The sequence below is a fragment of the Mycteria americana genome, assembly GCF_035582795.1.
Source record: "Mycteria americana isolate JAX WOST 10 ecotype Jacksonville Zoo and Gardens chromosome Z unlocalized genomic scaffold, USCA_MyAme_1.0 Scaffold_18, whole genome shotgun sequence".
In the NCBI taxonomy this organism is placed as follows: Eukaryota; Metazoa; Chordata; class Aves; order Ciconiiformes; family Ciconiidae; genus Mycteria; species Mycteria americana.
Window position 1 is genome coordinate 15,130,612 of NW_027445436.1, and position 13,744 is coordinate 15,144,355.

Consider the following 13,744-nt stretch of genomic DNA (forward strand, 5'->3'; position numbering starts at 1 on the left):
ATCAGTTGCATGATGTGTAGAGGGGACCCTCCCTTTGAACATCCAACCCAGCACCGGCAGTCGAGGTGCCAAGAGGAATTGTGCTTCCGTACCAACCACTTCTGAAGCAGCTCGAACCCCTTCATATGCTGCCAATATCTCTTTTTCAGTTGGAGTATAGCGGGCCTCGGATCCTCTGCATCCCCGACTCCAAAACCCTAAGGGTCGACCTCGAGTCTCCCCTGGTGCTTTCTGCCAGAGGCTCCAGGTAGGGCCATTCTCCCCGGCTGCGGTGTAGAGCACATTACAGAATCACAGAATCACAGAATCATATAGGTTGGAAAAGACCTTTAAGATCATCGAGTCCAACCATAAACCTAACACTGCCAAAACCACCACTACACCATGTCTCTAAGCACCTCATCCAAACGTCCTTTAAATACCTCCAGGGATGGCGACTCAACCACTTCCCTGGGCAGCCTGTTCCAATGCTTGATAACCCTCTCGGTGAAGAAAAATTTCCTAATATCCAGTCTAAACCTCCCCTGGCGCAACTTGAGGCCATTTCCTCTTGTCCTATCACTTGTTACCTGGGAGAAGAGACCGACCCCCACCTCTCTACAACCTCCTTTCAGGTAGTTGAAGAGAGCGATAAGGTCTCCCCTCAGCCTCCTTTTCTCCAGGCTAAACAGTCCCAGCTCCCTCAGCCGCTCCTCATAAGACTTCTGCTCCAGACCCTTCACCAGCTTCGTTGCCCTTCTCTGCACACGCTCCAGCACCTCAATATCCCTCTTGTAGTGGGGGGCCCAAAAGTGAACACAGTATTCGAGGTGCGGCCTCACCAGTGCCGAGTACAGGGGCACAATCACTTCCCTAGTCCTGCTGGCCACGCTATTTTTGATACAAGCCAGGATGCCATTGGCTTTCTTGGCCGCCTGGGCACACTGCTGGCTCATATTCAGGCGGCTGTCAACAAACACCCCCAGGTCCTTCTCTGCCAGGCAGCTTTCCAGCCACTCTTCCCCAAGCCTGTAGCGTTGCATGGGGTTGCTGTGGCCCAAGTGCAGGACCTTGCACTTGGCCTTGTTAAACCTCATACAATACAAACATTCTTTACGTCTTGCCCTGCCCGGACTGGCCCAAGGGCTACTGCATGAACTATCTCCCGTTTAATTTGTTCAAAGGCTTGTCGTTGCTCAGGGCCCCATTTAAAATCGTTCTTCTTCCGGGCCACTTGGTAGAGAGGGCTTACGATCAGACTGTAATTTGAAATATGCATTCTCCAAAAACCCACAACGCCTAAGAAAGCTTGTGTTTCCTTTTTGCTAGTTGTTGGAGACATGGCTGTTATTTTGTTAATCACATCCATTGGGATCTGGCGACGTCCATCTTGCCATTTTATTCCTAAAAACTGGATCTCCTGTGCAGGTCCCTTGACCTTACTTTGTTTTATGGCAAAACCGGCTTTCAGGAGGATCTGGACTATTTTCTTCCCTTTCTCAAAAACTTCCTCTGCTGTATTGCCCCACACGATGATGTCATCAATATATTGCAGATGTTCTGGAGCTTCGCCCTGTTCCAATGCAGTCTGAATCAGTCCATGGCAAATGGTAGGGCTGTGTTTCCACCCCTGGGGCAGTCGATTCCAGGTGTACTGAACGCCCCTCCAAGTGAAAGCAAACTGTGGCCTGCACTCTGCTGCCAAAGGGATTGAGAAAAACGCATTTAGCAATATCATTTGTAGCATACCATTTGGCTGCTTTTGACTCCAGTTCGTATTGCAGTTCCAGCATGTCTGGCACGGCAGCACTCAGCAGCGGCGTGACTTCATTCAGGCCACGATAGTCTACTGTTAGTCTCCACTCTCCATTAGACTTTCTCACTGGCCATATGGTACTGTACAAAGGTGAACGAGTCTTACTGATCACTCCTTGGCTCTCCAGTCGACGAATCAGCTCATGGATGGGAATCAGGGAGTCTCGGTTGGTACGATACTGCCTCCGGTGCACTGTTGTGGTAGCGATTGGCACCTGTTGTTCTTCAACCCTCAGCAACCCCACAACAGAAGGGTCTTCTGAGAGACCAGGCAAGGTAGACAGCTGTTTAATTTCCTCTGTCTCCAAGGCAGCTATACCAAAAGCCCACTGGTACCCTTTTGGGTCCTTGAAATATCCTCTCCTGAGGTAGTCTATGCCAAGGATGCACAGAGCCTCTGGGCCAGTCACAATGGGGTGCTTTTGCCACTCATTCCCAGTTAGGCTCACTTCGGCCTCCACTACAGTTAGCTGTTGGGATCCCCCTGTCACTCCACAAATACAGATGGGTTCTGCCCCTGTATAGCTTGATGGCATTAGGGTACACTGTGCACCGGTGTCTACTAGAGCCTTATACTCCTGTGGGTCTGATGTGCCAGGCCATCGAATCCACACAGTCCAGTAAACCCGGTTGTTCCTTTCCTCCACCTGGCTGGAGGCAGGGCCGCCCTAATCCTGGCCATAATATTCATTACCCTTTTCTTGTGTATATGAGTCAGGAATTTCTTCATTAAAATCAGGAGTAAAATCAGCCCTCTTACTCTGTCTGGGGAACTGACCACTGGAAACTGGAGCAGCAATTTTCCTGGAAGAACTCCCTTTGGCGATTGTTTTTCCTTGCAACTCACGTACCCGTGCCTCTAGGGTGGAGGTAGGTTTTCCATCCCACTTCCTCATGTCCTCTCCGTGGTCACGCAAGTAAAACCATAGGGTGCCCCGTGGTGTGTACCCTCTATATCCTCTTGAGCAGAAGAACGCTGACTCCTAATAGCTGAGACACTGGTCCGTATAGGTAGGGAGTAGGACAAATCCTCTTTGAACCGTTTGAACTCCTGGGACAGTTCCCGCACAGCTGAGACAAAGGAGGAAGAGATACTTTCTTCATATTCTCGGAGGTTACTAGCAGCTTCATTCACTGTTGGACCGTCTCGATCTTTCCAGGTCAGTATTGCCAGTGAGTTGGCACACGACGGTGGTGCGTTTCGTACCAACTTCCGCCACATGGGTCTTGTGCACTGGACCTCGTCTGGATCTATGGGTGACCGCACGTCGTTCAGGTCACCATAAATCACTTCCAGCACAGCTAGTTCCCTCAGGTACTGGATACCTCTCTCCATGGTGGTCCATTTCCCGGAGCGGTATACAACATCTTCCTTGAAGGGATATCTTTCTCTTATAGCTGACAGGAGTCGCCTCCAGAGGCTGCGGGCTGGTTCCCCTTTTCCAATCGCTTTGTCAATGCCCCCTTCCCTAGAAAGGGATCCCAGCTGCTTGGCTTCCTTACCCTCTAATTCCAGGCTATTGGCCCGCTATCCCAGCATCGGAGCAGCCAGGTGACAATGTGCTCCCCTGGATGACGGCTGAAATCTTTTCGCATATCTCGCAGCTCACTCAGGGATAGGGATCGGGTAGTTTCGGTCTCATTTACGAGTTCTTCCTCTTCCTCTTCCTGTGATGGCCCTGCTCCTTCATCTTCCCTTTCTAAACGAGCTGACTTTCGCTTCCAGGATTTCTTTTTATGTATAGGGGCGACCGATACTGACATGGGTTCGTTCCCTGTTTGAACCGCAATGCTTGTAACAGAGTTGTCCGGAGCAGCTGCAGCCGCAGTGCCTGTCGCAGGGGGAATCGGAACAGCCGCAGTGCCTGTCGCAGGGGGGGTTGGAGCAGCCGGAGTGCCTGTCGCAGGGGGGGCTGTAGCAGCCGGAGTGCCTGTCGTTTTGTCACCAGATCCTTGAGGGTTCTGAGTAGCGTTAAACAGGGCTCGGTAGGCATGGGCCAGACTCCAGCACATTGCAGTGATTTGTATCTCCTTAGAATTGGCAGTCACAGCATACTTTTTTCAAATGTTCTACTAATTTTTCCGGATTCAGCACTTGTTCAGGGGTGAAGTTCCAAAACACTGGAGGTGCCCACCGCCCTAGGCATTTGCCCATGCTATTCCACACACCCTGCCACTCATAACTATCCAGCCTTGGGGCAGATCTCTGGATGATATTCTTAAATTGCTTACTAACCCTGGACAAGATCGAAACAATATTCCCAAACAATACCAATACAAGTATCTTAACTACCCAAGGTTGTTCAAAATACTGAAAAGTTACTGTAATGAAGGAGGAAGCATTGTAGAAGAAAGTAGTGAAGGTACAATTCTGCATTTCCTCCATAAAAAACTTCTCAGAGGAAGAAGTATAATTGCGAATTGTCTCCATAAGATGATACCTGACATACAGTAACGGTTTCAGTACAGCACTTAGATACCAAAATAAACACAAGGTCACTGTTTTAATAACAAATCTCACAGGCAAAACATCACCAGTTAAAGCAGACCACAGCAAACTGCTAAAACCAACACCGATCTTTAACATGTACGGCAAAGAAATGAGCATGGTGCAGATCAGGTAAACCGATGCTAGGAACAAACGAGTCAATATCACGTCCCACAACTACTAACAGATCTAAATTCCTTAATACGCTCTGGTTAATCTGTTATTATCTCAAACCCTTCGTGCCCCACGTTGGGCGCCAAAAAGGACTGTCGTGGTTTAGCCCCAGCCGGCAGCCAAGCACCACGCAGCCGCTCGCTCACTTCCCCCCACCCTGGTGGGATGGGGGAGAGAATCGAAAGAGCAGAAGTAAGAAAACTCGTGGGTTGAGATAATAACAGTTTAATAATTGGAACAAAATAATAGTAATAATAATAATGAATTATAATGAGAGGGAAAAAAACAATGAGAGAGAGAGAGGAACAAAACCCAAGGGAGGGGAAAAAAAGGAAAATATATTAAAAAAAAAAAAAAAATTTACAACCGCTCACCACCCGCCGACCGATGCCCAGCCAGTCCCCGAGCAGTGATCGCTACCCCCCGGCCAACTCCCCCCAGTTTATATACTGTGCATGACATCATATGGTATGGAATAGCCCTTTGGTCAGTTTGGATCAACTATCCTGGCTGTGCCCCCTCCCATTTCTTGGGCACCTGGCAGAGCATGGGGAGCTGAAGGGGGGGAAGAATCCTTGACCAATGTAAACACCGCTTAGCAACAGCCAAAACATCAGCGTGTTATCAATATTATTCTTATACTAAAATCCAAAGCACAGCACTATACCGGCTACTAGGAAGAAAATTAACTCTATCCCAGCTGAAACCAGGACACCTTATGACTTTAGGAAGGTGCATTCAAGACCTAGGTGAAATTATCTGTTGTATTAAGAGGATTAGGAAGTCTCTTTTAAGTTACATTTCTTATTAAAGCCAATGGAAAAAAGCTATCAAAGCAGTTTTCTATTCAAACAAAATATCTATTTTTAAATCAATATGTCTCAAGTCAGTGACAGATGCAGAATAAGTAAATGAGGCATGAAAGCATATCAGCTATGAATTTTTTAGTTTAGCCCAGCAGTCATTGGCTAATTCATTACTACTGAGACAGACATTTATCAGCATCTTGTTCCCTCCCCCACCTTTTACATCTTGCACTGATACTTACCAGTACCATATGTTGTTGAGATGGCTGATGGGTATCCTCCCATCCCTTGCCCCGGTAGAGTAGGAGTTGCTATGGAAACCACTGGAGTAGCCAATGACTGAGCAGACTGGGAGTTAGTTATCCTCTGATTCTTTTAAAGTAAGATAAACATATTATTGACTAGCTTTAAGTCAGTTAAGTGTATTAGCTTTCTGGGTATGCTTTGTGCATAAGAAATACAAGCTGATATAAATTTGTAGAAATTAATCATTTAACATGTGGTTTTCATGAACTCTGTCAACTCTATCATTTACAATCCTTCAAGAGACCAGTTGTCACCATAGTAACCCATTACATCAGTATCTCCTGGGTAACTGAACTAGTAACAAGTAAGATTGCTTTTATTGTGGGTAGAAAAACTGATGAAATATGTAAATGCTATTTCTATTGTTTTGCTTTTCATTCAAATGAAAAAACAAGAAAGCATTAATGGATTTTATGCTTAATTCAGTGAGTGGCACCCCAATAGAACTGAATACTGAACTCTTTATAGCAGCAGATGGTGCTCTGCCTACTTTGCTTTTTGTAATAGCAAAACAAACTTCAAGGAGTATTAGGTAGCAAAGCAGTTACACATTTATCTTTAACTCTGAGGCACTAGATGCTGTAATGTAAAAATTGCATTTGAGAACTCCAGTCCTGTGAGTGGCAGGACAAAACATCCAGAGAGCCACCAAAAAATGTAAGGAGGCTGTGTCATCTTCAATAGCACAAGATTACACACTATCAAAACTCCAAGCTCCAACAACAGGAAAGCTTTATTTTAACATGCATAATTTGAATATGTGCAAAAAGTGCATCTTTGTCTTCTATATTGCTAGATTTCAAAAATTATGATTCTTTTGTTTATAATATAGTAATGTTAAAGTTTTCTATTTTATTTCAATCACCACTTCTACACAAATATCAATCAGACAAAAGAACTGGGTTTTTCCCCATTATTAAGATGAAGGTCACTACCACTTAGCAAAAGCAGATCAACATCCTCACACTGAGAGCATAGGAAAGGAGCATTAAAAATTGGTGAATGTATATATTTACCAGGGTGCAGATTTTCTAGTCTAATGAACAGCTTCATCTGATAGGGGTAGCAAATTAAATATTTTCTGAGCATAGCTTAGAAAAATAACAGTTCATAGATCTGTTCTTTGTCCTTTTAATGAGATGTTTGTCTCAACTGTGAAGACAATCTATTCAGTTTTCAGCACAACTCTTTGTCTTAGAATTAGTTATTTCTTCCACAACCCCAGTGGCTGCAGATAGTGTTGCTATACCTGGTTTCAGGAGACGTGACCATTCACAGAATCCCTTGGAAAGTATCAGTTTTTAAGGACCTTCAAATAAATCATTTAATGAAGACAGCTTGTCACTGCCTTGGTTGATTTTGAGTATAGCCCTGTAGGAGACTATTACTTATCGTCTCAGAAGACAGCATCACATTTATGGGGGGTTTAGTTAGATATTCAAAGTTAATTTATAATGCATCAAGTTAAAGTAGCCGACTTGAAAGTTGTTTTAATAGCGTGTCTGTTAAATAATAGAAAAATGTGTTTATAGCATCACTTAAATTCACCATCAAGATATTTTTTTTAATGAAGTTCACTTTTAATGTTAAATCATTCATGAAAGGCTTGCTTGCAACCACTAATCAACAATTTTACTTGTAACCACTTTCAGTAGGGAACTGAAAGATGCTCACATGACACCTTAATGATTCAACCTTCTATCATACTACTCTGCTTACATTTTTTTAATCCTGGCAGGAGATACAGCAATCTGATGCCCCATTTTATCTTGCTCTATCTATTTACTACCTCTCATCATTATAAAATTTGGCCTTTGGAGATCAGTGTGATAGAATTCAAATTAATTTATTTGTAGTTAATCTGCCATCTTCTGAGAATCTGTGTGGCTAAATATTTAAGAAAAATATAGTGTAGTAGTAATACTTCGGGTTGAATTCAGTCTTTATAATAAATCCAGGAAAGGCTCTTTCAGCTACTAGGAAGGAGAGTGCACAAGTTTAGACTGTGCAAGACACAGTTCCCATTTTGTAACTCAATAGAAAAATGAAGTAAAAATGACTTCATCAAAGCAATCAAATAGGCTCTGCAAAATGTCAGGCCTTAAGGTTAGATAGAAAGACTAAGTAAGCAAGAATATGGAATGTTTTTCTACTGATTTTAGTAGATTTAGCAGGCCTTGTAATTCTTAAATATCTCTTATTTGAAAGGGGAAAAAAAGCTTTGAGAATGCATTACCACTGATGGCATTGTATTTTTGCTGTCAGGTGGAATAAGCACTCGGAGATCTGGTTTATGGTTGTTCATTCCCGAATTCATTGGGGGCGGAGATTTTGCTTGCATATTCTTATTCAAGTTGCCAGGTGAGCCCAGTAGACCTGGTGAGTTGCAGGGGTTGCCATACCCATTTCCTGTTTAAAAAAAAAGATAAAAGATAAAAGAAAAAAAAGAGAGAAGGGTCATAAGCTCAAAGGTATTTCTTAAGACTGAACATTAAAAATTTCAAATAAAAAATTCAAATACATGTATCAAGTAATGTATCTATATAGGAAAATACAACTCATGCCATATTTGGAACAACTAGTCTTAAAATGCTTTCCTTCATGGCAGACGACATTTCACTGATATGCTGCATTTTAACTTGATTATACGACTCTATTTATAGTACTATAGTATATACAATGATATACTGTGCACTCAAAGGAGCCAAGATCTAACTTTGGCCTTAAAGAGAATTAGGAAAGTCAGACAATATTATGGCTTAAAAAAAGTCAAAGCTATGCTGTGTTTTCTCAACAAGTACAGAGGATTCTAACTTGCCTGACTCAGCCCTTTCCAGTTCATGATTTTGTTTTGTTTTTAACCAAAGGATGAATACAGCAAGGCTATAATTTCCAGAAAAGGCAGGGGAGGAATAGGAAGATTCTTAAATGTTTTTGGCTCTCTTTCCCCACACTTTTTGGACCTGATTCTGTCAACGCTAAAGTCAATGGGAGCAAGAGCATGTCCTTATTTGGAATATGCCTCCATATTCTTCATCTTAATTTCTTTGCTGCTTTCTGCAAGCCCCAATAACAATTCTGAGAAGCAAATGCTTAATTATTTGTTTTCAGAAATGAGTTTCCTTCTCTCACTAAATAATACTAACAACTGTATATCAGTACTGTTACTGACCTACCATCCTGCTAAAAATGAGACCTCCCTTTTAAATCTGTCTAATTTAATCTCCTCACAAAGTTTGGGGAAAGAGATGACTTTTTAGCGTAGCCTTGAAATTCTGTCACTACAGGGTCAAGAGAGATACAGAAATTGCCCAGTCATAGTGAGGCAATAGTATGAAAATTAATTAATATAGAAAGAGAAAAATTTCACATATAAATACCAGGAAAAAAAATTTTACGGAAGACATTCTGTTCTGGGCTCATCTTTTGTTTACAGCTAGCAAGCTGCAACACACAAGCTAAAAACAGTGTGGGAAGATGAACTAGTGAGCACAGAACAGACCTATGAATTAGAATCCCTGGAACTTCACAATTTCCTTTGTAGTCCCAAAGTCAGTGAAGCACTCAGTATCTCACTTTTTTCATATGTGAAATGGGGGTTACAGCCCTAATGAACATAACTGCATAATGGAACTAAATTTAATAAAGTCTATGAGGTGGCCATAAAAATAACAGTAAATGATAGTGAATCTGTTTTCTAGTTTGGATAATGAAGTATGCCCAAGCATTACTACCATTAAATCATATTTTTAATCTGCAAGCACATGAACTAATTGTATTAATCATATCATCAAATTCATGAAGAAAATTGATCAAGGACTATTAAATACAAAAATACCACTTCAGGCTCTGGAACACCCTGAACCATGAAAACTAGGGTTGGGACACAGGGGAAGTATTACTAAGTGCTTGACTCATATTCTTTGGGTACCTGCTATTAGCCACTGGTCTGCCCTGGCTTTTTTATTCTTATGCTTTTACTTATAATAATCTTCCAACACTTTGAAAAAAGAATTAAGATCAAAACTTAAATGCACTCAGATCACTTCAGAGATTTTAAACAAAAATATTCTTTGTAGTTAGTCTGGTTGTTTATTTCCTTAATAATATTTTACAGTTAGTGAGACAAAATGAGTTAATTTTAAAAAAGTGTATTTTACACTTATCAAGCAAAAATAACAGAGCACTGGCAAGAATTTCCCATTTCATGTTAGTAGGATTTTTCTTAAGTCAACAATTGCTCTCAACATGGATTTGCTATATTTTAAGCTCTAATTAATGCTATGTGTTCTTACAGGTGAAGAGATTAAAAGGGGCATTTTAAATATACAATGTTGTTTTTTTCTAGAAACTACAGTGCCTTTTAAAAGCTCAACTTCAGTTTGACAAACTGAAGACTGGAAAAACAGTTATGACATGGTGAAAGGATCAAGAGAAGAAACTGAAGCAAAAGAAGAGCTTTTCTGGTGCTGGTTTCATACAGGAGCTATTTTACCAAAAGGAAGTAAAACTGCCTTGTGAAATCTGTTGTATGACAAGCATTTGTTCAGAGTGTGAAAATAAAGCTGTTTGAAGAAACAATGTAGTTTTTAAAAATTCTTCAATATGCTAAGATATTTAAGGAAACAGCATGCACTGTAGCCTATATGTTTGTTTTTATGCTTGCAATTTTTGGAGAAAAGAAACCTTTACAAGAAAACACTCCTGTTTTCTACAGAAGATTTGCTTAATATAATTTTCTATTAAAAAACTAAGAGAAAGAATGCATCCTTATCAAATTATACTGTTCAGAAACTTTATTCAGACCTTTAATATTATTTACCTACTGATGTAAAATATTTTGAACAGTGATAACATTTCTTACATTTATATTTTTAGAACTTTTATTTTAAGAACTACTGCAGTCTTCTCTTTACCAATGGATTTCTGCTGTTCGTGGCATATTATGCCAGCTAGCATTTTGGAGCCATAAAATAGACATTCTTCCTTCCAGCCACCAAATTGTTATTCTTTTGGTATAATGTGGATTCTGGAATGGAAGACTGTGGAACTTAAACCAATGATATAGAAACCCATTATTTAAAAATCACTGATGAATGCATGCATGTGGCTTGCAGTTAAGAAAAATCTGCATTTAAACTATCTATTTAAACCATATCCTCCTTACTCAGAAAGCTGTAGCTTGCTCTGAGGCAGCTGTCCCAACTTCAGATAAATCCACCAAAGAGAATGGTCTCATTTACATTCAGAGGCACACACACACAAACAAAAAGTATAAAATGCAGCATTTTTTACTCTTTCTTAAATATGCTATCACAGAGGCTCTACCAACGTCACTGATCGGCTCAGCTTTGGCCAGCGGCAGGTTCGTCTTGGAGCCAGCTGGAACTGTCTCCGTCCAACATGGGGACAGCTTCTGGCATCTTCTCACAGAAGCCACCCCTGCAACTCCTCCTGCTACCAAAACCTTGCCACATAAACCCAGTACAATAATGAAAATAAAACCAGTAGATGCACAAGTTTTAAAGGGCATATGTCAGAATTTGTAAAATTTACAGTATTTTCAATTTTGGAAGTTTTCAGAGAAAATTATTTTTCTTAGTGTTGTTTGTTATACTGATGTGAAAGAGTAAAAATATTTTACACATAGAAGAGCTTGTTTCTAGACAGAACTAGTGGAGCAGCACACGTCATGAAATGCAGTGCCAGACTTTGTATTTGGACTAATGCCACAATATAAAGACAAATGCTTTCTGAGCATAGAATGCTCTTCTTGGGCATGTTCCCATATACTGCAATTAGGCACAAGTGTCATTAACTAGAGAGAATTTTGTCCAAGTGCAGATTGCATGATTAATCCTTATGATATCCCTTTTTAAAAACTCACATCCAGAAAAGCTATTTTTATGCACTGGTAGTTAGTCAGTCAATAAAAATTAATACAGAATATTAATCTAGTCATGGAAAACTACTATTTGAACTATGTTGCAAATTAAAGTACAATTATCTTAAATGGTCACTTCTGTATTGTAAGAATTTAAGGGTAAGAATAAGGCACAAGTTTATTCAGGATAGGACGGACAGCAAAGTTTATTTCTCTTCCTTCATACCCCATTAGTAACATCTGCACCTTACGTATAGTTTGGATCACTGGTATGACAATGGTTGCAAACTAGCTGCAATTCTCAATATTCTCAGAGTTATGGAAATGCTTCTCTACTGAGCATTTAAGTTTGGAACCTTTCCACATATTAAGGTAACACAAATAAGGAGTGAATAATTTATTTCCATATCTCTCAACATTCTTGAACAGCACTGTCATGAGTTCAAAGTCTCAAAGTATGAAAAATCAGATGAGTTTTGTATTTTGACTTCTTGAAGTTTTGATCCTGTTGATTTTTTATTTTATCATTTCAAAGAAACAAAAATATAATTAATGAACAAAACCTCTATGGTAGTCCTAGAAGAGTTAAGAACAAGACAATAAATATGTCCTTTCTTTGCTTTTTTCTTTCATTTACTCTAATGCTTTTCACTGACCATATGGGTTGAGAATTTAGAAGATGTTTAGGAACCTGGGATGCCTACTTCCCATTAATTTTAATAGGAAAGAGCTTTCAAATTTTTGAAGGAGTTTTAATAAATATTAGTAGTCATTTCAAGTTCTCAACAAGCATATGCTCTTACTTGTGGAAATTATCATAATTCTTCCAAGAAGAATATGTACATTCCATTTAATGGAGGATTCCTATTTCTTATTGGGTTACGTTAAATACAAATACCATATTGTGGGATAATTGCTGGAGGTGACTTAGAAATTAAACTTATATTCACACTTTTAGGTAAGGCACAGCATTGAAGAAGCTTCCCAGGTGGAGTGCGGCTGACATGCAAGGAATCCGTTACATGGAAGTTCCCTAGGCCTGCAACCTTAGATGTCGGTAACGCCAGGGGAACTTGGTGTGCTGACTCTAAGAGGCACTGCTCAGAGGGTGGAGCGGTGTGGAGATGCCGCGGCCAGGCTCTGCGAACATATGGGAACTTAAAGGTATTATGGAACTGATAAGCTGCATATTTACTACCCTGGGCCAACAGCCTGCCATGTTTTTGACAAAATGCTGTCCTTTTGGTGAACTTTGCTCATTATAACATCATTATAATACCAAAACACACCTCCATCCCAAAAGCTACCCGCCTCCAAGGTGCGACCACCCCTCACTGAGCTTGCGCTCTGAATTTTCCTAGCTTATACCTTTAAAAGCGAAGCGAGAAAACTTTACACCAATCCTAAACAAAGGTATGTACGACTAGAGTCACTCAAGCTCCACCTGAAAGGTGAAAGATAGTATAAAATGGCTTAAGAGAAAGAGAATGTTAGGGAAGACACCATCGTGTACCACTCTGACGTTTGGGATCAGTCGACGGGCTGAGCCTCTCTTCCCCCCCATTGGGACGCCTTTGGGTAAGAGTCGAACACTTGGTTATTCCAAGTGCCTCCCCGGGAAACTTAGAAATCTCTCTAGAGTCACTTTATTATCTTTTAACGCGTTTGTAGCCGGCAGTGTTACTCATATTCTTAGTATTTGCATGTGCTTTGCAGACAGTGAATTTATCACTGGTAATCCAAAGAATCTGTGTGTCTGTTGCTCTAATAAACTGCACTCTTCATTGATCTAGCTGTGGTAGTTCTCATTGAACATGACCAGACTCTTTAAGTGTGGCCGTGATAGTTCATGCAACACGACTAGACTGGGCCTGAGCTCTCTCCTGAGCCTCCTTTTCCCCAGGCTAAACAACCCCAGTTCCCTCAGCCGCTCCTCATAAGACTTCTGCTCCAGACCCTTCACCAGCTTTGTTGCCCTTCTCTGGACATGCTCCAGCACCTCAATGTCTCTCTTGTAGTGAGGGGCCCAAAAGTGAACACAGTATTCGAGGTGCCTTACCAGTGCCGAGTACAGGGGGACAATCACTTCCCTAGTCCTGCTGGCCACGCTATTCCTGATACAAGCCAGGATGCCATTGGCTTTCTTGGCCACCTGGGCACACTGCCAGCTCATGTTCAGCCAGCTATCAACCAACACCCCCAGGTCCTTTTCTGCCAGGCAGCTTTCCAGCCACTCTTCCCCAAGCCTGTAGCGTTGCATGGGGTTGTTGTGACTCAAGTGCAGGACCTGGC

The 13,744-nt window shown here is 41.3% G+C and overlaps 1 protein-coding gene across 11 annotated transcripts in view; it reads right to left on the minus strand.

Moving 5' to 3' along the window:
* Positions 1 to 13,744, minus strand: part of LOC142402917 (myocyte-specific enhancer factor 2C-like) — a 96,795-nt gene that overhangs the window by 15,330 nt on the left and 67,721 nt on the right. For 7 of the 11 annotated variants that reach the window (XM_075488891.1, XM_075488886.1, XM_075488881.1 and 4 more), the window contains 2 exons: positions 7,805 to 7,977; positions 5,505 to 5,634 (listed from right to left, as the gene is read on the minus strand). In XM_075488891.1, the coding sequence (XP_075345006.1) occupies positions 5,505 to 5,634; positions 7,805 to 7,977 (303 nt within the window). Of the gene's footprint in view, positions 1 to 5,504; positions 5,636 to 6,511; positions 6,535 to 7,804; positions 7,978 to 13,744 lie in introns of all 11 variants that reach the window. The other 4 variants (XM_075488892.1, XM_075488889.1, XM_075488887.1 and 1 more) reach the window with 1 other exon arrangement.